Raw genomic sequence first — 27,058 nt, forward strand, 5'->3', positions numbered from 1 at the left:
AGGAATATGAGCACCTTTATAAAAGATTTTTCAGCATGCTGTTCATCAACCACTGTTACCCTCCCTGTAATATATGACAGCACTGAAAGCCTAATGGCCTTCTTCCCACATCACAATCATTTAACATGTCACTGTAATGGAGCTTCATCTTTCTGACTACTGCTTTTCTCAACAATAATCTGCAAAATAACATGTTTGAGATAGCACCATAAATAACAAACTATAGCAGTGAAATTGTAAAAATAAATGATGTAAGCATCTCTTTGACTACTATTTCCCTGAATATAATACTGCTACCCAATGTGGATAATGTGTCTAAAAATTATGGTTCTTCTTTTTCCAGTGGACATCAGATAATTCTTCACACTTAACTGTATTTCCTGTATGGGATTTCTTCTCTTCCCCATAGTCTTTACATATTTTATTAATATAATTTTTATAAACTTTATTTCTTAAACATATTTTATTTTTGTTGCTAGCCTGCCTTCCTTTTGGCCCCTTGTGGTTAAAGATTTTTTTTTTATACCTGTCAGTTGCCCTTTCTCTTAAATTTCCATTTTATCTTTGTTTCTGCCTTTACGCTCCCACCTTTTTCAATACTTTAGATTTTTAAACATCCTTTACAACTTCCTTCATCAATGGAGTTGCTTTCCTACCATGACATCTAGCCCTCTGCTCAGAGAAGGAGTTCCCTCAGTGAGATCCACATCCAGGGCGCCACAACTCCCCCCCTCCCCTTTGAAGTACCACCACATTAAAATGTAGGCTGGGCCTCACAGCACAAAGCATTTGGACAACAATGACTCCCACACTGATTTTGGATCAATCTCTAAACCACATTTTAAAATGAGTCCAGAGGTTTGATCCCAGACAACGGAAAGACATTTTTTCAGCAATGGATACAACCTCCAAAACTGTTTCCTTCTACTTTCCTGCGGGAGGCTTGACTACTTCCATTACCTGTTTATTTTTCTTCAGACTTTATCCATGGGATTGCTTTCTCATCAAGATTTGCCACCTGAGGTAGTGTCTCAGGTTTGTCTCTGAGGTAGTTTCACTAGACAGCATGACTAGGCAACTCCTTCCCCGCACCATAGATTTTACCCAGCTGAGGCCCCACAGAGGTTTTGCCCCTACTCCCAGCCTCTTCTTCAAAGATGTTCAAGACTTCTCCCAGCAGTCCTCCTACAAATCCCACATGACCTACTCTTGCTTGTTTTCACCAGCTGCCATCCTCCAGGACTTAATCCCTTTGCAAAACTGCTCAGAATTCACCCAGACACGATCTCTAATTTTGGCTCCCCAAGTCTGCCTCCATCTGCCCTAGTTAATCAAAGGCTATTGCTGGGAAAACTCTGGCTACCTTGACGGACTCTTCTGCCCTCCTCTCCACAGGCTGAAATACCAACTCTCCAAAGCTTTGAAATACCATCGGAGAAACAAGACTTGCTGGAAGACAAATTCAGCAGGACGGCTAATGAAGGAGGAGACAGGACCAAAGTCTTTATTCCTTTGTCCTGAATGTGTCTGGGCAGAACCAATGGGCCACCTCATAAATGGCAAACTGCTTACTGGGAATGTGGGAACTGCTGGAGAAAGCGCTTTCATTTGCTTTCCAAATCTCCTCACCTACTAGAGAGCAAACAACTTACTACATGAAACCTCCTTCATAGCACAACCTAATAAATCTTTGATCTACTGGTAGCGTAGGTCACTGAATTTCACTGAAATTTTAGAGTTGGAAGGGACCATAAAGATCATCTAGTCCAACTCCCCTGCCGAAGCAGGATTGCCCAGAGCACGTCAGAGCATGTTACTCAGGACTGCATCCAGGCGGGTCTTGAAAATCTCCAAAGAAGGGGACTCCACAACCTCCCTGGGCAGTCTGTTCCAGGGCTCTGTCACCCTCACTATGAAGAAGTTTTTTCTCACATTTGAGTGGAACCTCCTATGTTCCAGCTTGTGCCCGTTGCCCCTCGTCCTCTCACTGGCAACCACTGAAAAGAGTCTGGCTCCCTCCTCCTTCAACCCACCCTTGAGATACTTATAAGCATTGATAAGGTCTCCCCTCAGCCTTCTCTTCTCCAGGCTAAAGAGTCCCAGCTCTCTCAGCCTTTCTTCATAAGGGAGATGCTCCAATCCTTGAATCATCCTCGTTGCCCTTCGCTGGACTCTTTCCAGTAGTTCCCTATCCCTCTTGAATTGGGGAGCCCAGAACTGGATGCAATACTCCAGTTGTGGCCTCACCAGTGCAGAGTAGAGGGGGAGAATGACTTCCCTCGACCTACTAGCCACACTCTTCCCTATGCAGCCCAGGATTCCGTTGGCCTTCCTGGCCACAAGAGCACACTGCTTGCTCATTGTCATTTTGCTGTCTACCAGGACCCCCAGATCTTTCTCTTCAGAACTTGACTCCAGCAGGTCCACACCTAACCTGTATAGGTGCCTAACATTCTTCTTCCCCAGGTGCAGGACCCTACACTTTTCCCTGTTGAACCTCATGAGGTTCTTCCTTGCCCAGCTCTCCAGCCTGTCCAAGTCAATTTTAAGATGTTGATTTTTCAATAACGGTACATGTCTTAAATTTTAACAAAAAGTACATAAGCACTTAATTAGAGTGGTAACAGGCTGGTAACAAGCAAGATGAGGGGAAAAAAACCTGTACTTGTTCTCCCTTACTTGCACTTGGACTATGCCACAGTGTAACAACACCCTTCACCTGTTATGCCTCCCCTCCCTTTCCTAAATATATATCCATATACATTCTTTAACAGTACATTCTTTACCAGTTCTTTAACAGAATTCTAAGTAACTCAATCTCGGTGCTGGTTGAAAAGAGGAGAGCTCTTATATTTAGAATAAAAATAACTTAATGCTTCCCAGAAAAAAGATATGATAGGGTTTAAACATGAACAGTACAATCTGAAAGTTTATCTCTGTGAGGTAATCCTTGTGATTCAGAGTTATCCCTCTTTCAGGAAAGAGCAAGACTATTTCACACTGTGACACAATTCTTGTTTTCTTATCTAGAATTTAGAAAACTTAGGACAATGCACTCCACCGTTCAGTCCTAAGAAAACTTGGGAACCAAGTGCCCTAATTCCATTGCATTTGCTTACCTCACTATAAGAAGGGGAAAGGAGTAATTAATCAACAATGGTCAAAATCTGCCTTTTACTCCCTCCCTGTCTGGGCTGCATGACAAGCTCTGGTTGTCATGATCTTTCCAGGCAGAAAACTGCTTCTTAAAGTGTTTTCCAGGCTAGGCCCTTACAGGTGCCTGGTGGCATATTTGACCAGAAACACTGGTCACTTCAGAACTGATCTTTTCCAGACAAGGTCTCTTTGTGCCTCCTCCCCACAAGCAAAAGATGGCCACAGCCCAGACCTATCTTCAGCAGCTCCCACATCTCTCTCTCTGCTTCCTGAAGCCTAACCAAGATAGGAGAACCGGAGGGAAGGAACAAAAATCCCAGCCCTCATTGCTTTTCATCTTCCACTAAAAGGATGAGAAAAGGTATCTGGAATCTCATGACAAATCATGTCAGCACAGCCACTCGTTTCATTGTTTTACATGCAGAAAACCCAAATAAATTCTCTGGGAGCTAGAGATGCAAGTCACTACAACATGATGATTCAACAGTTAGCATATTAATCTTAGGGGAAGAAAATGGTCTCAAATCAAAGGAAACCTCATTTCATCAAGGCCTTACTGTCCCTCAAACACAGAAACCCCATTAAAGTCTGTGGATTTCCAAGCAGAAAGTAGATCAGACTTGGCCACGGTGAAGAAAGTCTTAGATAGGCGCAAAGCGTTTGTTAGCTAATTAAGACAACAATAGAGCCGTTAATTTAACATTTTTTTTCCACCAGCAACCCTTCATTATTGAAAAAGCTTCACTTTACCAGTTTCATTGTCACTGGTTAACTTGTCCTCTCTCTCTTCCCTCTCTAAAGTGCTGCTTGCTGAGGATATGCTGGATGCAGAGCAGTTGTCTTTTTCATTCACTTCCTCATTCTGCCTCTCTTTTTCACTGAGTATTGCACTTTCTTCTGGCTCTCTCTCTGGTCCTTGCTCCACCTCACTCTCTGGTCCCACCTCTGTAGCCTCTATTTCCTTGGGTGTCTCCGTTCCCTGCTCGGCCTCAGCCTCCTGCTCTGGTTCTGGTTCTGTCTCTGTCTCTGGTTCGGGTTCACTGGCACTCACTGGTGGAGAGAACAACGGGAGAAAGAGATTCACTTAACAGCGGAGTCGTCTCAGGCTCACCCCTCTAAATGAGAGCGATGTGAAAGTTGTACAAGTGCCTTATGGAAAGAAAATAAAAAGCAAGTCCACGGCATGCTGAACATTAGGAGCAACAGACTGATGAATGTTGTGCGGCGACAGCATTGCACATGAGAGTGGCCTGGCAAACCCCCTCACTTGCTGTCTGGAGCCAGCCCGCTGTTTTCATACATACTTCCACAGCTGGAGTGTTGGACTTGCATAAGGATTTGAACCAGCAGAAAACGGACATCCCACCTGAGCAGGACATTGACAACTCAGTGCCTAGACAGAGCCAGGAAGGAACAGATCTTTTAAAAAACAAAAAGGAGGAAGATTGTGGCTTTTGGTTGAGTTTTCTTTGGGTTCTGGAGCATTCTTTTTTCACCTGACGAGGAACACTTCAACGAAAAAATACAAATATTAGTTTTATTAACACAGTTGAATGGCACAGTCTGGAAATGGCACTGTCACACATTTGGCTGACGAAAAACATATGTTTTTTCATGCACATTTACTTCAGAATAGCCACATCAAAACTGAACAAAGTTTCCAACTGGTTGGCATACGGCACAAATTTAGTTTCCAATTGGTTGGCATATGGTGTATGACAAGCCTGATTATCGATAGCAAACACCATTGATAGTATACTTGGTTTCTTCTTCCTTGCTTTATCATTGACAGTGAAATTCATTCATTCACCTTTAGGGTTTTTAGCTGTAACAGCAGATTTTCACATGCAAATATTCTCTGCATGCTGCAAAGAAACTGAAGAGCGTCCACACATATTCACATCAAGCAGCTCGCAATGTTCTGAAAGCTGAAATGGCCATGCAAGAGTGACAAAAATGGGCATGCATGTTAGTTCTGCATAGTCCCCAAATTCCCTCTGTGGTGTATCTTGTAGGGTGGCTGAACTACAATGACCAAGTCATACTTGATTTTTCCCCTGTTAACTACTTTTCATTACAATATTGCAAAAGAGCCTTCTGGACTTGTCATGGTCTTTGGATTGCATGATGTACAATGAGAATGTCTTCAAGAACTATACGAATCTTTGAAGGAAAAAAAGTATCACACTGGAATGCAATCCAAATGTTTCAGTCCTCTAGAGAACAGGTAAATAGATTTATTCTGAGAACACATAAGCCAAAATAATGTAGGTCACAAAGTCTTCTTAAGACTACTTCATGTTGCGTGCCTATCCTATTTTCTGAGACACCCATACAAAGAACAATGATTTCTAATAATGCCTGTGCCTATCTTTACAATAACATTCTTTCACATTAGCTTTCAACTAATGCATCTTCAGTAATTTAAGTGTACTAAACTGCAAATTATATTTTGCCACTGATTTCATTGTAGCTAAGCTTCTTCACTTTCATAATTGATTTTCAATGTATAATTAGTTAAATAACTAGACATGCAATTATAATGCATATATATGAAATAAATGTACATGTAATATGTTTAATATATAGTCCATGCACACTCAAACCCCTCTAAGATGTTTTAAAACACTCCCAATTAGAAGCTTACCTTATCCCTCTTCTACATAAAGAACATTTAAAAGTCTAACAATACAGCAGCTCTGCATGTGCCTTGTCTCTCTAAATATATCTTACCTATGACTGTACCCTGGGCACTGCCTACAAGAAAATCAAAATTATAGACAGCTGGCAAGAAGAAGTTGGCAGACACTCTGAATCCCAGCAGTGTGCTTCTGACCACAGCTGTCAGTGTGCAGGTACAGCACAAGAGCATTTTAAAGTCAAGCCAAGATTTTAATATAACTGAGATGCAAGCTTAGGAATTCTTCAGGAGATCCTGGAACTAATGTGTTACTGTAGCATGAAAGACTGAGCTTGCCATGCTGCAATGGCCCAAGTATATAAATGTCATCAATTCATCCTTGAATAACCATAGTTTTGTATGAATTTTAAATTTTTCTCTCTAAAAACCAATAGCTGTCATGCAATAACCAGAAAGGTCAACTCAACAGCTCAGGTAGAGAAAGAAGCTGAGTAAAACGTGGCCAGGAATGCTAATGCTTATGGCACTTATGTTGTGATGAAGCTACACTGAAGATTCAATAGGATAAAGTCAGGTTGTCCATAAGAAATGGTTGAGAAAATGAGAGTGTTCAAAAGAATTCTGGGTACTCCTCACACCAGAAATACTCCACACACCAGAAAGATGCAGTATCTTAGCAGAATCTAATATACAACAAAGAATAAAGAGCAAGGTACTGACACAGGTTGCTCTTTTGAGTTCAAGGAGTATCAAAATCTAAGCACTTGTAGAACAAAACAGGGATATGTTGACACTCATTTTGATGGTCTCTCTATCATTTGGCATCAGGTAGAACAATCCACCCATAACCCAAGTAACTTTCAAGTCCACTAGCACTTTCCTCAAAAAGCAGTTAAAAAATCAGATCTATTAGCAAACGCTAGAACAAAACCAGCAAGCTGGACATATGTCTGTCACTTGTAGTTCCATCATGTAATCCATTGGGCTGATATTGATAAGAACTTCTAAAGATGTTAAAAAATACAACTCTCAGCAAATGCTTAGTGGTGGCCTATTTGAAACGAGCTAGAACTTTCAGTCCCGTATCTACTGCATTGATTTTCACACCAGTCAAAACACTACTCTAAGTGGCAACCTTGCAGGTGGCAACAAATTTAAATAACAGACCAGGCTCTGTGCCCTGTCTTCAGACTTCTGCTGGTGGAAAGTGCAAGGACTCAGGGAGGCAAAGCATGGTCATATCAAGCAGCAACAACAACAAAGGCGGAATTCCTGAGACATTAAGAAGTGTGATGCCATTATAAGCAACATATTTTATTTTAAAAAAAAAACAACCCAATTCTTACACATACACAGTTCTTAAAACCTAAGTTGGGATTGCCAGATTCTGTAGTAAAGGTAATCTCTTTTCACTGGTATATACTATTTTTCACACTTCTTTCAAGGCTTAGCTTTCCTTCCCCTCCTCCACTAAAACAAATGAGCAAATTGGGGCCTTTAAATTAGCAGAAGTTTTACTTGCAATTGGATTAATCAGGAGAAGGAAAATTGAATGTGGCTTTAAGGACTAATTTTTGTGTCATATGCCCCCTTCTTTTTCCACCAAAACTTAATCTCTAAAAATGTATTACTGGAAAAAAATGCGAACACTTCTTGGAAGAATGAAATCTCCCAGTGATGTGTAGCATCATCACTAAAAGAGACGGTAGCAGGGTCCCTCAATAAATTTGTACAGATTCTGTAATTTTTAGAGATGGTGTAATCTGCATTTTCAAGACTTGGCCACGTAAAGCCCTAGCAACCTGATCCAATCGGATGTTGGCGATAGCCCTCTTTTGAGAAAGAAGTTAGAGAGGACAGCAAGCTGCTCCCTTCTGAAAAACGTGGCTACGAACTTGTAAGGCTATACAGGAACATGGAGGAAAATGACTTTTCTTCCGACACTCAACTATAAACGAACTATGAAGCAGACACAAGACGTTGTGTCCTTAGTACCTGCTGGTAAGACTTCAAGCCCCCAATGTTATAAGCCCTCAGAGAGAACAAACACCCCTCTGGGCCCACATGTAATCCACTACCAGGGTAATAGATTAGGCAACCACATCTTCATCTGTTTTCTCTGTTCTCTACTTGGAGCTGGGAGATACAAATGCTAAGTGTCTCTTGAGGATGCATACAGTAAGTCTGAAGACAGCTATACCTACCCAAGCCCTCTCGGTTCAATTGTTCGGGCACCGCTTAAAGTCTTGGTTGTTATCTCCCTTCAGTTCCTCCAGCACAGGATTCCTCAGGCTGCAAATTCAGGAATTCACAGCAATTCAGGAATTCACTAGTAGGGAACTTACTCTTTCTTCATAAAGTCAGAAATTATCTTTCTTTGTCCTCCACCTCAGTTCCTCCTCTGACTTTCTGTACTATGGTTCCTTTGGATCTTCAACTGGGGCTGCAATGGCCTCAGTGTGCCCTCATGCTCTGGTGCTTCTCCATCTGCCGAGATGCTTTCACCAATCGTACTCTAGGCAGTATTTGAACCTTGCTTAGCTACTAGTATGTTCAGAAGGTTTCCTGCTGTTCACAATGTCCACTTGGGTTGGCCTGCTCGCTTCCTCAAGTGCTAAAAAAGCTGCTCCTCTCAGAGAAGAGCTAATGTCCAATTCCTTTGTGGATTGACTTCAGAGATGTCTTGGTTATTGTTGGTCTCCTTTACTGCACATGTGCACTTCATAAAAAATTCTCCAATGAAATTGCAATGGAGGAAGTAGCTGCTCTGAAAAAAAATATTAAGTTCCATTTTGCAGTTATGGGACTGCCTTCATTTCCTCTGAATGCCATACCCCAAGTTTTACAAGAGTAAGTCTTACAAGACTCGATTACTTTAGTGGAACCAATTGTTCTATATGAGAAAACACTTCAGCTCAGTAAATCCAGATTTTTATACTGGGTAGAGATACTGGGATGTTTCATGGCATGGGACAAAGTTCCACAGAAAAAATCCATTTCCTGCTTAAGTCCAGTAGATACTGGATGGCCAAAGGATACTTCAGCACAAATGGCATAAAATAAATCTGACACTGAAAATCAATTATTGTTTTGCTAGTAGAGGAACACACTTCCCATTTGACTTCAGGTTTTGAATTCTGCAGATGAATATCACACATCTGTTAACACTGTTCTTGCAGAGTCTTTGGAGGCTCCCATGCACAGAACCAAGGAAGTGTTTTCCTTCTGCAGTTTTATCCTTGCTTGGGAAGACGGTGACTCCCATGTTCAAAGCAACAGCTTGGGGTACAAGTAATCTATGTTCTGTCCATAGCTCTATTTCCTACAACTGGCTTAAGCAAGTTAATGCCTCAGTTTCCTACCTATTAAGTGGAATTCTTAACATTCCCTAAGAACAGTAAAAGCTGAGATTTTAATACATTATGGGGCATAAAGAACTCAAATAATCATCTAGGGGCCATGGCACAAAATCTATAAATAAGCCTGCCAACTGTTGGCTGATATCCAATAACCTGGCCACCTGCAGATGTGAGAGCCTGCCCTGCCCACATGTCCATTACTTCATATGACCTTTCCAGTGCTTTTGGTAGGCCTGGAACAGCAGTTTCCTTCCTCATGCACAGCTCCCGCTCAACTATGCAGATTTCAGGCCCCTGTTCCAGTGCTGTGCTGGCCATCTGCCTGAAGCTGCCCTTGGCTGGAGGCTTACCCTGCCCCATCCATATGCTCCCTCCTTGCAGTCCATTTGCCAGGCTTCCAAAGTGCTGCCCTCTGATGCCTACTGATATTGCCAAGAGTTTTAGTAGAGATGTCCTGCCTACCCACGTGTTGATAGCTTTGCCATATTCTGGCTGCCTGAAGTTGCCCTGTACACCTGCTCTAAATGTATTCTCCAAATGGATTGGGCTGCTCCATTTCATGCCTTAATATTTTTTTTTAATGCTTCCACGACAAGTATGTTAAAATAATCACCATAAAAGAGATACTTGCTCCCTACCCAGCTCTGAAATCCTAATGGTGGAAAAATCCAGCTTATTTGCACTAAAAGCAATATTGCACTCAAAAAAAAAAAAAAAGGCATCTGGATGTTTCTGAATATCAGTGTTACAGGAAAATATCCATGTTTTTTAAGCTCAAATGATTCCACCGAGACTTTTAAGGTGCCAGAAAACTGGGAATATAATTGGGAAAATATACAACCCTAAATTAAATAAACTTCACCTACTTAGTACAGTGAGGATAAGCATATGCAACATTCAGTATTTCTAACTTTTTCCTTAAATTGCCTTGCTTTATAGCATGCTACCAGCCATAACACTCAATAAAACCAAGCAGTGCAAGTTACAAATGCATTAATCACCAATAGCACCTAGCAGGAAATCAAATAAAATAAAAATGAATGATGGTGATAATTCACCCTCAACATGCATTCTAGCTCCTAATGTTAATGCAACATCATGTGGCGTAAATATAAATCTGTATGGTGGGTGTTTTTTTCAGGACTGAAGAAGGGCTACATGATGCAAGTGGCAGAATGACGTGCAAACACCAAAAATATTGCTCTGTACACCAATAAATTATATGACAGCAAACCAACCGTGCAAACACTAATTATACTTTCCTTTTTACTAATTGTCTGTGGTCTCTTTTAAGTCCTTTACTACTTGTGCTACAATTTTAAGAGTTTTTGTTGGTGTTAAAAATAACCAACACACCCTCCCTGCCTTCAACTCAAGACCTTTTCTGTTTGTCCCATTCAGTCTGTGCTCTGCTTGGAAGGTTATTATAATCTTGGCATTCATCTGTTGCATTTCTTTCAGAGAATCCACATAAGCAAAATCTGTTGGCAGGAATATTGTTGATTTAGTATTCAGTAACTTCTAATATACAAGGAACATGATGCTAAAATTAAGACCCTCTGTATGCTGTATTTTCCAATTATTCCATTCTAATAGCATCAGGCAATGATAATATAAATCATAGCAACAATTAGAAGTGTATTCATTGCTTGAATAGACTATAAGACATCCAAATCAAAAAAGAGGAAATTTAGGAAGACAGCAAGAAACAATATAATAAGACCCTTTACTTTGGCATCTCAGTGGTTATACTCTTTCACTCATGCATCAGAAATCACAGCTAGCCCGAGAGAAACTGTTAGAAAATCACCGCCCTTTCCCCTGCCCTCCTTTTCACTTACCTTCTGAGGGCTGAGGGGTCCCACAAGGGGTGGAAGGGGTCTTCAGCTCTTCCTGGGACTCTATGGATGCAGGGCTGACACACTTGGGTACAGGTGAGGATGGGACTGAAGGAGATCTCAGGTTCAAGGACAGCTCACTTCTGCCTCGGCTTATGCTCCGACTCTTCAGCTCCTTCTCATACTCCTCTGCTGCCAACCTCTCCAAGTATTTGTATCTGAAAGTTAAATTCCAGAGGGTTTCCGTAAAGAAAAAGAAGTCTGTGGCTGATGCTTGTTTATGGACGAAACACCTGCAGAGAATGAGCTGACTTCCTGACACAAGGGGTACAGCACTAAACTGCCTGCCTGGTCAATCTGCCAAAAAATGCACACTAAAGCAAAGACTATTGCCCTGAAAAACGTTAAATTGCTCATGACAAAACAAAAGCAAAAACCAGGAGAGTTAAAGAGTCCTTAGATACAGTATTCTGCCTGCATAGTCCTTCTCCTTTTGGAAGCATTTGTCTGTCCTCCTTTTCACCCTCCTCCTTCACCTCCTCCTCCTCCCAGCCCTCCCTCTCTCAAAACTAAAACGGGAGGAAAAAAAAAAAAAAACCAAAAAAAAAAAAAAAAAAAAAAAAACAAAACTCCAAAGCCAGAGCCCCTTAATACTGATGCAAATAGCCAAAGTCTGAGACTTGCTGCAAGGAGAGGAAAATGGTTCAGTGCAGCAGACAAAACCAGATCTCTCTGAAAATAATACCAATAATAAATGTTTGGATTGACTATCTAAAGTCTCTGAACCTGCTTCTATTTGCTCTGAGAGCAATGCACTGGAATTCACTTTGTTCTCTCCAGACTCTACAATGGAAAGTTTTCTTTTTTTTATTCTAAAAAATTTCTCTGCCGGACTCAGACATCCAATAGCTTGGACCTGACGTCACATGTAGTTTATTCATCAAAGTCACTTTAAAAGAACAAAGATACATCTGTTTTGCATTTTAGGCAGGCAGAACTCACTAACTGTTTATTAAGACCAGCTACCAATCATATTCTTCATAGTGTGCTTTATACATTTCGACCAAAATAACTTTGAAATATGTGCCTCTTCCAGATGTCTGCTAATTTTATCCACCATTATTTGCTAAGGAATAAATTCATGAATACAGCTGGATCAGGCTTTAGACTGTTTGTCTTACCCACAAGTGAACTGTTAAACAGGTTAATCAAGACTACTGCTTATGTCCCCGAAACACTGTGGTCATCCTCCTATAACTCACTGTTGTAAACACTTCGTAACAGAGAACACCTCTCCTCCCCCCTTCTGCCTCACTGACAGCCCGAATTAGTGTACGAGGGTGCATTAAAAGCAGGCAGTGTAAAGAAGTCAGCCACATGTGGTAACAAACATGCTTAGTACATATGGTAGCCACACACACATGCACATTTGCAAACATCCAGATAGAGCATAGAAATGTCTCTTTGAAGAGCGGTCCTTGTGTTTTCAGAGGCAATTTGCTTTATTGCAAACAGCAATAATGAAGAACAAACTCATTTTCTTTTATTTCTCCAGAGGTACGCACAGGCTTTGAAAAAATTCTGCAAGAAAAAGAACCCCTACAGACTCTGGATGAAAATATAACAAGCCACATACTTGTATGGTTATAAAATAGGAACTGTTTACAGTTCTAACATGAAGCCAATTCTCAAGAATGATTTTTGCCTTTTCAATAGAGGAGAAAGTCTCTCGCTGGCATTAGCATAATGTTTTGTTACAGTTCATGAAGCCAGCCTTTCTTTTAACTTTGGTCACTTAACGTATTGCGCCTTCCGCCTCTTTGGAAGCAGAGCAGATGGGACCTCAGACTCATCAAGAGCAATTCAGATGGACCACTTAGCTCAAACAGGTACAGCCCAGTTGGCTGCTGCCGAGGAGGGGTTTGCAGTTTGGCAACAGACTACAACAAAGACCTGGATGGATCCTTCTATAACGGGGAGAGCTACAGTGTTTTATTGCCCTCAGCAATTTTTCAGCTGCTTTTAACATTTGAGCTTCTGTAGCTGTGTGCTGCAGAGCCAACCAGCAAAGCAGAGGACTATCATGTGATAGATGTGCCTTCTCAAAATATATCTGTTCATTATACTGAAAGAAAAAAGGGAAACAGATCAGGAACTCTCATGGCAGGACACCAGCATAACTAGTTATCAAATGGGAAGCCTAATAAGCAGATATAGCAATTTAACTGAGAAATAAAAATCACTCAAGATTCAGTTATTAACAATTCACACTTGATAAATGAATTTTATTTAGGTTTTTTTTTTGTTTCTGCCCAATGTGTTAACAGTGAATGAATGCCAGCATTAAATACAAAAGGTCTCATGAAAAGCAAAATCTGAAGAAGTTGAAAGGATGAGCTACCACCCCCCTGCTGCAATTAGTTCCTCCACTACAGGACTGATATGTTGCTTTGGTACGTATTACCATATTCCTTTAAATCACAGAAACTTGCAGCCAAAGGGTTAGACAAAGAGGCAAAAAATTGTGGGCTATCTATTTGGTATGCCTCATGAACATTACATTCCACCTATCATCTTCAACTAGATAAAAATATTATTGTGAATTCTCTAGGTCTCTGAGCAATGCCCCGAGGGTGACTTAAAATGTTTATGTACCAGCAAAGCCAGCAGGTGGAGAGCATTTGAGCTATAAATCACACTAGAGAAGGCTTCAGAGCTCACCTTTGTTGGGTTATTTTTGAACCACCACTGGAAAATACTCAACCAAGCAAAGTAAAAAAAAGGCCTGAAATCATCGAACAGCAAGAACATGTAAAATGAATGGTGCTGTGTTATACTCAGACCCCTTGAAACTGCAGGAACATTTCTCTATTATATTGAGGCCACCCCAGAGCCATAGGAAAAGTGGGTGCCTGTTTTCTGGAGCTCAAGGGTGACCTGATAGTGCACAGAATGCTCCAAAGTTTTGACACAATTTAGACAAAGCAGTGCTTTTAACAGAGCCTCAGTATTATCACCTCCTACTTTTCAAAACTGATACGGAGGAAAAATACAATCCAGATTTTAACTAGAATTTTAGCCCCTTGGATAATTAAAAGTTAAGAATTTAGTGACAAAGAAATAGGGGGGCCTGGAGGAGAGAGATTGGCTGGATGAAGACAGAAAAATGAAGTATAGCTTATACGGTTTTAAAATGAAAGAGGGGAGATTTAGATCAGATATTAGGAAGAAATTCTTTACTGTGAGGGTGGTGAGGCACCAGAACAGGTTGCCCAGAGAAGTTGTGGATGCCCCATCCCTGGAAGTGTTTAAGGCCAGGCTGGATGGGGCTTTGAGCAACCTGGTCTAGTGGGAGGTGTCCCTGCCCATGGCAGGAGGGCTGGAACGCGATGGTCTTTAAGGTCTTTTCCAACCCAAACCATTCTATGATTCTATCATTTTCTTACACTTCTTTCATTTTGTTAAAAGAAGTCAACATTCCACTTGCTATAGGAAATGAAACTTCATTTGTGCAAAGGTGTTTTTTTTAAAAGAAAAGTTACGGAAGGCAAATGTAACAGACTACTGATGCGAGACTTCACTTGCAGAAGTGTTCCCTAATATTTATGTGCTGTCAAAGCAAACATATGTCTTTCCTCTTTATGAGGAAGAACTGGTAGTTTAACATTTCAATTCCAAAGAGCCCTAAGGATAAAGACACATTCCTAATGACCAGTGAAATTGTCTCAGATTACACAGCAGTGATGCCCTGCTGGTGAACACTTCGCGAATACATGACAGTTTACTTGGCATGTTCCCTTACAACTTGAAAGCGCTGGAGAGCTCGCTTCTAATTTGTTTCAAATCTTACTGATGAGCATGCTTGCTGTAAAAGGTTTTACTCAGCTAAGATCAGTGTATGATGCTTATGTGCTCAGACGCGTTTCATTTCAGAAAATGCTTTAAGCTATTTGTAATTGGTTTGGCTGGAAGGTCAAAGGAAAGCCTATCCACTTTTTCTTACTCTTAGAGATGTCAAAATCATTTTTTAATATTCGCTACTTCAGCCACAACAGATCAGAATTCAGTCTGCAGGAACGAACTGCCTCCTGTATGATGATTTGGTGAAAAAAATCACCAAAACCCAAAACTGAAACGTAGCAACACAGTGATTTCTGAGCTGGCTGCTCTCATAGTTTGATAATGTAATTCCAATTCTTGACAATCCAAAAGTATCTCCAGAGAGTAACCTCTGGAGGATCATAAAAGCAGAACTGAAGCAATCTGGACGATTTTTCATCTACTATTTGTTCAGTAACATGCATACTTTCCAGGTAAAAACAAGAGCTCCCTCCAGGGTGTAGTTACTAGTGGAGGTAGAGATGAAGCTACTGAAAGGCAAAGGTCCTTAATCGAGTATTCCTTGAAAAATGTGCTTTCATAAGCACATAGCTCTCAGCCTAGCCCAGAATTTCTAAACTTACTTAATTGAATTTTAAAAAGGAAAAAAAAAAACCCCAAACCTCAGTCCCCTTAAATATGCTATTTAAATAAAACTAAAACAATGCTGCAACGATAAATACTGCTAAGCTTTGTAATTGCTGATGTTAGAGAGACTGGCAAAGAAAACTTGGCCCTAAAAGATAAAAACATGCTGGGAGAGGGTCAGAACCGTTTCCATCAGCCTGTGACTGCAGTTTTGCAATGCTTGTGACCCCAATTTCCTTTATCCTCAGTTGCCTTTTCTGACCCTCCAGAAAGCTTGGGACCCACTGGGTGAGAAAGACAGGCTTATTCAATTTGTAACTATACTAAATTTGGGCAAACTTCTAAGGCAAATGGCGTAAGCTTATTTCCCACACAAATAGATAAAAGATAGATCATCAATCATTCTTATGCATTCCAGCCCCACTGCTCTTCATTTATTGCTGTGCTTACAGCTGGACTTCATTCTCCTCTTTAATGAAACAATCACTTTCTTATAGAAGTCCTTTGGAATAAAAGCATTCTGTGCATGCAGAGTTAAAAATGTAAATACACGACAGCTCCACAGTAAAGAATATAGGAAGTGCAAACAACCAAAGGGAAGGATGGGTGCATTATATACAAACCTCTCTTCTCTTGCTTGTCTTAGTTCTTCTCTTTTGTCTAAATAATCACGGCTAAAAAGACAATTGTAGTAAATTGCAGAGGAAACCAGAAGAACAAGGTAGGTAACAGAAGTATAAGCACAGTAGGAGAAACCAAGAGCACTACAAACAAGCTGGTCAGAGACAATGAAGGCTGTCGTCATCAAAAATTATTTTTGTAAAAAAGGCTGAAAAGTATGTCTGCACTTACCCATGCATACACCACATGTATGTGTACATCAAATACATAGTTTAGAAGGTCATAACGTGTAATTATAAAAAAAACCCAAAAGTTAAGAACTTGAAGCATGTTTTGAAACCTGGTATCTGAAATTAGATACAATGAACTGGACTCATCCATAAGGGACAGGCACATTAGTGGCTATTAAACCATTCCTCATTTGCTCCATCTAGAATGTCCTGAAATAGTGACTGCGGCACCTGGCAGGCTAGACCAAGGCAGGGAGCATACCATATTGACTCTCTTTCTAATATGCCTTTCCTCAGTGTGTTTTAGTTGCCACGGTTGGAAACAGGACAGTGGACTGCAATTACCCAGTAGGACAATTCTTTGTTCTTACAAGGTGCATGCAGGATCATCAGACAGGTAGCAACCTTTCGCTTCTTTATTTTTCACCCGGAGTTTTAGATACAAACCTCCCTTTATCTCAGCTGTCCCTCCCTCAGCTCCTCAAGTGACCCATATAGTTAGCTTTTGCCAAGTCAACTTTGCTGGATGCCTGGGCACTGTGATTTCAGGCAGGCTTGTCACATCCACAAATGTGGATGCAAATTTAACTTGGAGCACAGCAAAACCCAGTGAGCGTCCAGCCTGACTCAGTATCACAACAAGATAGTTCCTTACAATATATTTTTAATATTTTGTTGAATCTGGTGGACGAAATTGATGAGACTTTCACCTTATCTGTTAGATTCTTCTATGGTGTAACCTGTGAGTAGCAAAAAGATTTTCAGAACTACTCCATTTATGAATAAAACATTTTTTATCTTTATTGGGTCATCAAATGAATTGCTTATCTTCTACTATACCAACAGCTATCAAACATCTGCTATCAAGTGCTCTTCAAAACTTAATTAACATGGAACACACTTTACTGTCTCAAGCTATCTCCACAACCTTTGAATCCCTGAACTGGTTATACTTCTATCATATTTTCAGAGTATTTTTTGCAATTACAAGAGCTATGGGAATAACCCCAAGGGAAAAAAAATAAAATCTAGCAATTTTTCAGCAGGAAAATTTTAACATGACTCTTTCCCCTCTGACAACTTTCACCCTCCCTACAGCTGAAGAATAACCCTTTTATATTTTTCTATATTGCAATGGGTACAATATTCCTTCTACTGAGAAAAACGTTCATTATGTAAAGCATTCCTTCTGCTAGCAACAGCTTATGAAGCTTTTTAACATTTCTCCTAAATCCAAGCTCTTTCACAACTGGTGATGCTCTCCTTTAAATTATCCTCAATTTGTCAATAATAGTGCCAGAACCTAGTGCAATGTTCTCGAGGCACGGTTGGAAAGAATGAGATAACAAATGAGTCATGATGGTAAATCCAGTACTGCTCACGAGTTTAAAGGCTGTGAATTGCAAGTGCTATTTTTAATCAAAAATACATCTTCAGAGACTGGGTTTCTAGCCAGACTGATGATACGATAATGTAATCCCAAGAACTCTTACGAAACTGTCCATGACTGCTGTGGCTTTATCCTCCTCCTGCCAGACTGTTAAATCAACTGTGGGACGCTGTCTGTCTGCAAAGTTTGGTGGCTTTGGAGACCCTCTACTCAAACACAAGTTATAACTTATGGGTGACCAGGGAGCTCAAATCTAGAAGATGAAAACACTGGGCATTGAAAAATTGTCGTCTTAAATAGGCAACACAATCATGACGTTTAGTTAACCAGTTTCTGACTCTGGAGTAATGGGATGAAGATGTACATTTAAAAAAAATTATTGGTTTTCTGACTTTAAGGAAGCTCTTTTAGTGACAGAACAAGTACTGTAGCCAACCTCTAGTGAAATGTGCAGATCTGTTATTCAAACAGGTCAAGCTGCCAAATGTCCTGGTGGCTTTTTCGGTCTGGGAGTTTCCATTCTGAAAGATCATGTTGGCCGTCCGTGGCACCCTGCTGCAGCCTGATGATACCACTTAGAGGGAAGGTTTTTGGAAGAGGCTTGAAGACTGAGACCTGATTGTTTCTGTTTCAGGAGAACTTGGGCAGCTGTTGGCTGCCAAAGATCCTATTATGGTGCTCTTCCACCTTCTCTCCGCCTCTCATTTTCTTCTAAACTAGCTATCTTCTGGAGCCAGGAGAATATCTCCTTCAACCAACCAGCCAAACAACCACTACTAAGTGACCCCTCTTTCAAAATTCGCTATGACACAGACCATTTCCACTTCTTACTAAAGAGACGATTACAGTGAAAACAATCCTGCATACTAATAAACAAGCTCACATGAATCCCAGTGCCATCTTTTCCATAAATATAAAATCTAAGGCTATGAAACATTTATCCTACCATTCTTTAGGTTACAACATTATTATGTCTTCTAACTACTAAAAATATGTTTACTTTTCCCTCCTGTTTATGAGGACACAAATTGGTTTCTTAGCGCACACTCTTCAGACAGTAGGCAAACCACTTCAGGTACAGGCACTTTATCTATAAACCCACTGCAGTCTTTGCTGATGCCTGTGCTGAGATTTCCAGGCATGGATTTAACAGGGGCAGAGGACTTGCCTCATACTATCCTCAGGCAGCACACCCTGGGATCCCACAGCGCACCACATGGGCTCAGATGTGGAAATGGAGAGTCCTATATTCAGCCGGGGCCTTCGTCTGGCCATGGTTTGAGCAACAGTTTTGATCATTATTTTCTGGCAGTTGCTGCTTCCAGGAGGAAGAGACACGTGTTCAGCAAAGAAGGAAAAAGTCCAGTTTAGAAACACTCCCATACATCCTGAGATCTCAAAACAGTTTTACTTTGCAGAACATAAAAGCAAAAAGATGTCTCAGTGCTGTCCCTTCCTCTCACTGTTTCATCTTCAAACTCTATGCCTCACTAGAGATTATACTTCGAGAAGAAGTAAATTAGCTAATAAAACCTGGCCTCTGCAGATATCTGGTCAGTATAACTGACAAATACATAGTTGTTTTTAAAAAAATACCTGGTTTACTAAATGCCAAAATTCTTCATGATGTGTTTAATAGACCAGTTTGTAAGATATTTAGATCGAGAAAGGTATATAGAGACACACAAACTATTCACAAATTGAATTATTTTGCAATTGAACGTCTCAATGATTTACAGATCCATCACACATTAAAGCAACAGACTGAGAGCAAATTTGGTTCCTACTTGAATTTGTTTCTTTCTTCACGTTCTATCCTTTGCAACCTTTCTTCTCTCTCCTGACGTCGTCTTTCTCTTTCTGCTGCCAAGGACTCCTGGTGCTGCCGAAAAGATGATGTAAGGAGACCACCCAAAGCTGGCCTGCAGAGAAGGAAGATCAGATTTCTCCGTGTCACTTTTATTGATTATACTGGCAAAAAATGAGTAGCAATCATTCAGTAAGTAACATAATCCCAACCAACAGAATGACATGGCAATATTTATGTACAGATGCTTCAAAGCACTGGCTAAGTATTTTCTTGCTAAACTGATTTTAGATACTGTGATGAGCTTAAGAACAACAGATAAGGTAGGCTTCTTAAATTGCCAAATTTCTGAAGCACAAATAAAGTACGTGTAATAATTCTTCAGCCTAGTTCAACTGCAATATTATCTAAATATTTTTTTACTGTATAATCCTATTAACTGAAAAGTTGAATCCCGTAATGGATTTTTGAAATTTTCAAGAAAAAAAAAAAAAAGCTGGATTATTTTTTCATCATTTTCCAAACATGTTATGCAATGATGTTAAAAACAGATGTCACAAACACCTGAGAATCCTGTATATAGAAAAACAAAAGTAAAAGAAGACGTCAGAACTGTCCTTCAGAATTTGAATGCTCTCCTAAGTAGGGGCATATTTTTCTTCCCACATTAACAAATTCTGCTATTGTGATTTCCTCGCTGCATGGGCTGCCAGAGCAAAACAAATCCTGTATGGGAATACATCAGTAAAATACACAGGGACAGAACAGCTACTTATAATAATCATTAAGTGGCATCAAAGTTGTTACTAAAAAAATCGGAGGAAATGGGGCTGGAGGAGAATAGATTACCCGTTTTCCTCTCCTTGCTCAGGGCAGGATTTAGTTTTCTCAAACCGTTCATGAAAACTATTTGTCTGACCTGCCTTAAAAATCCTTAATGATGGACCTACCACATCCATCTAGTGCTTAACTACCCCTGCCAGCAAGAAAGGCTTCTCTGCTGTGCATCTTATTTTCTTGTTTTGTTTGTCATTTAGACCCATTCGTTCTTGTTCTGTCCACAATGAACAAAAAAGAACAGTTTACTACCACATGCTTTATGGCTAAGCAAGAATTAGTCTGACATAGGACTTTCTCTGCAGTTCTCTGATCATAACTGTGAATGTAAACATAAATGATTTTTCTTTTGACATGAAACAGCTTCAAGTAGCAAATACACTTAAAAAAAAGCTATACTTATATTCACTTTAGATTGGTCTTGACACAGATTTTTAATTATTTTTTTTTTACTGCAAGTACTACTTTGGCTAGGAGAGTGGCTTCTCTCACGCATCTTTCCCCCAACATGGTGGCATTGGTACCACCAACCTCTCACATGGCAACACAGTGACCTCAGAGTAAACATGTTTTTCTTTCTGTCTCTTAGACAGGAAAAATCTGTATTGTACAGAGTAGCTTTATACAGACGTAAATGTATCCACACTGATTGAATCAGACTGATAAAATCAAACAGGCATAACTCATGTAGAGTGGTTTCTGTGCATTGTTGTAACATGAGTTTTGCAATGAAAGGATTAATGAGAGAAATAGATACTGCCTTTTCTGAAAAGAAAGTAAAACCCTGTCTAAAGGAGGTTCCCCAACCAGCAATGCAAACCCGAATAAATTTTCATTATTTTTAAGAACTCAGACCCTTTCCCTTACTCCACGCCTATGGCTGCACAATGTAGACTTTTAGTGTAAAAGCACAAAACATAGCCATTTTGCCCCACTGGCAGCAGGGCAGTACGAATATAATTTCAATAATTTCAATAAATTGAATTTCAATATGTCAGATCCCACCCGCATAAACATTACATAAGATGGTATAAAACTTGATATTCTGTAAGCCTTCCTGCTGGCTCTCCTCCAGAGCTACAGTATCAATGCTGGATCACACTCAAAACCATAAAAATCTCTAATATGCCTCAGCACTAAGAAAAGGGAAAAAAAATCCCCAAACCCTGACAGTCAAGTACGTGTGGTGAATTTTCCCTTGAACATATTTTAAATTTATTTTAACCTATGACCTTTTAGTACATGTTGCAAGAGAAAGCTCTCAGCAGAAACAGTGGCACCACTGTGCTAAGATTCAGGAGCTAGAGCTCCATCCCTGTGGTAGCATGAAAAACCACAGCAATAAGGTTGGATATATCATCCGAAATTGCTCTAGGAAGGGGAAAACTGGACAGTGCCTGCACATGAAAACATCTAGAAATAAACTGGAAGAGATGCAAAATGAGGGTCCCTCTCAAGTCTGTGCTCGCGTTTGTTCCTTTTATTTATTTTGCTATCCCACCCCGTCCCATCCCATCCAGCTGCCCTGAAGTATGCAAACTCCATTTGGAGTCAAAGGAAGTTATGACTTAATAGAATCCGAAAGAAAATTAAGGGGAAGGATGGGGTGTTGCTCTGAGACCAAAAGAGTGATTGTATGTCTGCACAGTATCTAGCAGGTTGGAAACCTTCAGCTCTGACTAAGCTCTTTGGGGTTCCACAGTTACAAGGGGTTATGGGGGAATCACATCCTGATGTGCAGCTCAGTCCTTCAGATGGGATTCTAAACTGACCCTGGTCGTAAAATGTCTCCACATGCCAAAACACCTTGTTTGGAGGTTTGATCTAGCACAGTTTGACTAGTGTTGCTCATTTGGCTAAAATTTGCTGATGTACGAACAGCAGCTTCACAGTTTCAACAAAAGATCCACAGGCATACAGCCAGAAAAAAAGCCAATGTCTAAGAAACTGAAAATGAATATCCATGTGCCACATTAGTTTGCCACCTCTTGGAAACTAATGAAATCAGTAAAAACTAGCCCAAACCTGGTATTTCCCACTGGCTATTTTATGAGTCCATACTTCAGCTGAGTTACAAGCTACAGTATAGTGCGCACACACACACCTGATTCAATTCATTTGTCCCAACTGCAGTCAGTTCTGGACTGCTGTATTGCATACAGCAGTTTATTGCATCAAATGATCAAAACTAACAGTCAAAGCTGCAAGAAGGTTCTGTTGAAACAGGTAATAATTAAACAGACAGGAATACGGCCACCTGACTCCTTGTGTGGCACTGACTTCTTAAAAGACTAATAGTCAGGTTTTGGGTTTTCAGTCACATTTAGAAAAGAAAAGGTAAGGAAACAGCACTGATACTGCTGAGGTAGATCGCTTAGTGGTTAGACCCTGCACTGTCCAGCCACTCGACCAGAGACATCTCCCCTCTGTGAAGACCACACCTCACACCAAATGCTGAGACTATTTGCCTTGCAAACCCTCCTAAACTCACACCTTCACTGCTGCTGTCAAACACTGTGACTCAACTGGTATTCAGGTGCCTCAGTCCTCTCTTTAATGTGAACAGCAACTGCAAATGAGCAGACTTTAGTGAACTCTACCCTTCATTTTCTACACGTGCATTAACTACACCTGGAGGAAACAGCTGTCACTTTCAGGTTGTACAAACCTGTACAACTGCCAGAAGGAAAGGTAAGTGGCAAGAGGTATTCCTCAAATATTCTGAACAATTTGAAAACGTATTTACCTATATTTGGTTTGTCTGTGAAATCTTCTTTTTTTGTCTCTGTATCCCACCGGCAATAAGGCTTCCCCTTTTTGCTGAACTCATAGTTGAATTGCAAATGGCAGTGGGACTGGCCAAACCAGCCGGCAGGAGGCTTAGGCAGAGCCTTCAGGTAATTTTTGTGTTTTCGTGCTGTTTAAAGGGTGACAGTACCTTCAGGCCTCAGTAATATTTCAGCCTTACTGCCATAGGCTGCATTTCAGGGTCTGGAGAGTAAGTCTTACAAGGAGCGGCTGAGGGGGCTGGGGTTTTTCAGCCTAGAGAAAAGGAGTCTGAAGGGAGACCTTATTGCTCTCTACAACTACCTGAAAGGAGGGTGTGGAGAGGCAGGGGTCGGTGTCTTCTCCCAAATCACAGGCAACAGGACAAGAGGAAATGGCCTCAAGTTGCACCAGGGGAGATTTAGGATGGATATTAGGAAAAAATTTTATACTGAAAGCGTTATTAACCATTGGAATGGGCTGCCCAGGGAAGTGGTTGAGGCACCATCCCTGGAGGTATTTTTTAAAAGACAGGTTGACATAGTGCTTAGTGACATGGTTTAGTGATGGTTTTTTATCAGAGTTAGGTTGATGGCTAGACTAGATGATCTTAAAGGTCCCTTCCAACCTAGACAATTCTATGATTCTATTCTATGATTTTTAAAATGGGTAAGGAAAAGGCTAAAAAAAATATCTTGCATTGAATCAAAGGTGGTAAAAGATTTTAACAGAAAAAAGTATGTAATACTCAATGAAAGCATAATAGAGTTATCACTCACAAAACGGGGTTATAGCTAATATATGCCAGCATATTAATGCTGGTATCATATGTTACCAACTGGTAGTATCAACCATTTGTTCAATTCTACAAATACAATCCAGAAGGATGCTAACTCTGAACACTATTTTTAGTCTTGTAGAGAACACAAGGCTATTAAGAATGGACTGTTAATACAAAAATACTAAGAAAAGCTTTTTTCTGCCTGCTGTTAAAATCACCAAAAGCTAAACAAGCTTTGTTATTATACTCTCATTCCAGAAAGAAAACACACAGCAAGAATATGTCTAAGTCTGGGAATTTGTGAATATAACTCCATACAACTGCATTAGGACCTGGGGACAAAGAGGTCGTTAGTTACTTATCTTGTTGGAAAAAATATAGGAAAGAGCAAAGAATAGGAAAAAAAAAAAAGGAAATAGAAGGCAACAAAAATATACACAGGACAGAGGATACAAAGCCAAAACATTGATTGTAGGCCAAAACTCTTCTGAATAAAAACTCATCTAACCTGACCTACTGCATTTAACCCAGCAGTGAATTAGTAATCATTATTAAAAACACAAGCTCAGGGAGACATAAGGTATCTCACACTTTTTGCAAGTTCTTGCAGTTTTCTGACAATACTCCACCACAGACTATATATTGTGAAAGGGAATATGTGACACAAATGACTCTAATCTTGTTGAAGATTGAAGAAAATATTTCTGTCTTATTCTAAGCCACTTTGTTACAGCAAAATTCCAATTATCAACTTCAAATGTTCTTCACCTTAACTCTGTAATACACTTCTTTTGTGGCTGCATTTTCCTCCATGAGTTGAATTTTAAAAATTTGCTAAATGAAAATGTGTATCTATAGAAAGAATAAAAAATACAAATGTATGTTTTTAGAAGAAAAAAAATATTAACAGATGACTTATGAAAGGAAATCCCTTTAGGTCACAAAGTTAATATTCAGGATTTTCTTGAATATAACATGGGTCAGAATCATTAATAACCTTAATAAGGAAGAAATAATTACCCATTTTTCCAAAGTGCTCCTGCTCGAGCAGTCATGGGAATGCTACAGAGAGGGAACAACAGTCAGCAGCTCCTACTCAGGCCTTAAGTAACTCTAAATGTCTCTTGGCTTTAACAAAATAAATCTGCTTTCCAGCTTAGAAAGAGACAAAAGGGTAGGCAAAGCTGCCAAGAGCCATATTGCTTTTCACAGTTAAAGAAACTCTCTGAGTGTTATGTCTCCCTACATGACACGGCAAATTCAAAAGCGTGTTGATATAAGATTTTGCAAACAGACTAAACATTACTTGAAGAATCTTTACAAAACTCCTCTCAAAAATAAACACAAAATTGAGAGATAAAACTACTGACTAATGCTTCCTTTGAGAAAGAAATCTGAGAATGACCAAGAGAAGAACTGATTAACGTTAGACTTTTAACTGGCCTGAGGGGCTACATAAAGCAAAGCTACAGCAGGGCAGAGCCGCACAGAGCCAGGGCGAAGCACGAGGACCCTTCACAGACACTCTCCTCTCACAGCCTAAGGTTTACAGGTTTTACATTGTGTTTCTGTCTCTCTCCAACCTGTGGCTTCTCAGCCTCATGAGAGCCACAAATTGCCTGGAAGCGGCTTGCAGAGTTTCCCCATAGACCCAGGCGAAGGTCTGTGTCCCCTGAGCATCAGCCTGGCGAGCTGTGTGTTCAGCCAGCGGCACGCTGCAGTCTGAAACTGGAACCTGGCTCACGCTTTCTGCTTAAACATATGCCCTATGATGAAGCCTACAAAGCTGCAATCAAGAATACTGCTTACACAGTAGTTTGACAAGCAGCTAAGCCAGTGTAAGCCACCACTGCTTCCCAAATTGTAAATCATCAAGTAATTCCGAAGGTCATTTTTCCTAGTAAAATCTCAGCAATATAGTTGAGGCTTTTGCCCTGGGCCGCTATTATCAACGACCAAGCTATCCCTTCCTCATTATGTTATTCAGAGTCAAAGATGTGCCTGGCATTTACCACAAGAAAAAATAGCCACAGTCTCTGGTCTGGGAGCCCAGAAGCCCATATTAAGACACAAAGAAGATGGCAGAAGCAGAAAGAAAAGAAAGCCAAGGAAAGAGGAGCTGTTCTTGGGAGAGCAGCAGCTTTGTAGGCTGTCCGGTGGGCTTTGTGTCGTAGGTTTCTTGTTTTTCCTTAGTGCTTAACAGCTGGAGTAAGGTAACTCCAGAGTGCAAATTAGTGATAGGTGCCTAATGAAAAAAAGAAAAGGAAAAAAGAGAACCGGCCAAGAAACTTCATCTAGCAGCACCTCCCTGGTGTTGTCAATTACAGGGACCTTTAATTTTAGTAGAAAGTCTAACTGAAAAGCTGTTTAGAATTCTCAAGAAGGGGTTTGTTTTGTTTTGTTTTTAAGCAAAACAATCACCAGAAAAAAAGCACCAGATTGCCAGAAAAATCACTGTTTCGGGCACCTGGAGAGGGAATAAAACTCAAAAGAAGAGTATTTGTAGACTTTTGCTGCACTTCATGTTTACGCTTCAGGTATGGTGTTTAAAGTGTCTTTAAAATCAGTGGAGAAAAAATCACCTATAATCTAGTCACGCTAATCTCAGTGTCTGTGTGCATCTGTTGTAGAAATAAATGCTTTAAAAAGTATATGAGAACATAGAGATGAATACTCAACATCTAAGGCCCTCTGTATTGGGTTTATGTGGCAAGGTTTTGGTAGCAGGGGGGCTACAGGGGTGACTTCTGTGAGAAGCTGCCAGAGGCTTCCCCCATGCCTGACAGAGCCAATGCCAGCTGGCTCCAAGATGGACCTGCTGCTGGCCAAGGCTGAGCCCATCAGTGACAGTGGTAGCACCCCTGTGATAACATATTTAGTGAAAAACAAGTGAATTCTGAGTTATGGGATGAAAGAGAAGTAAAGGACCAGCTGGAGAGGGTGCTGGGCCGTCCTGTCTAGATCATGATTTTGCGAAGAAAGGTTGGACCAGATGATCCTTGAGGTCCCTTCCAACCCGGTATTCCATGATTCCATGATTTAAGAAGCGGAAAAAACCTGTGCAACTGGAGGGGGACAGAGGAGTGAGAATATGTGACAGAAACAACTCCGCAGACGCCAAGGTCAGCAAGAGGGGAAGAAGGTGCTGCGGGCATTGAAGCAGAG

General features: G+C 40.5%; 1 protein-coding gene across 3 annotated transcripts in view; it reads right to left on the reverse strand.

The window, feature by feature from the left end:
* The window catches only part of FHOD3 (formin homology 2 domain containing 3), a 398,400-nt gene that overhangs the window by 62,162 nt on the left and 309,180 nt on the right, over positions 1-27,058 (reverse strand). For 2 of the 3 annotated variants that reach the window (XM_074146889.1, XM_074146890.1), the window contains 4 exons: positions 19,490-19,624; positions 16,085-16,135; positions 10,998-11,212; positions 3,907-4,206 (listed from right to left, as the gene is read on the reverse strand). In XM_074146889.1, coding sequence (XP_074002990.1) covers positions 3,907-4,206; positions 10,998-11,212; positions 16,085-16,135; positions 19,490-19,624 — 701 coding nt within the window. The remainder of the gene's footprint in view (positions 1-3,906; positions 4,207-10,997; positions 11,213-16,084; positions 16,136-19,489; positions 19,625-27,058) is intronic. The other variant, XM_074146891.1, reaches the window with a different exon arrangement.

This window comes from Numenius arquata, chromosome 4 (assembly GCF_964106895.1).
Source record: "Numenius arquata chromosome 4, bNumArq3.hap1.1, whole genome shotgun sequence".
NCBI classification, from domain to species: domain Eukaryota; kingdom Metazoa; phylum Chordata; class Aves; order Charadriiformes; family Scolopacidae; genus Numenius; species Numenius arquata.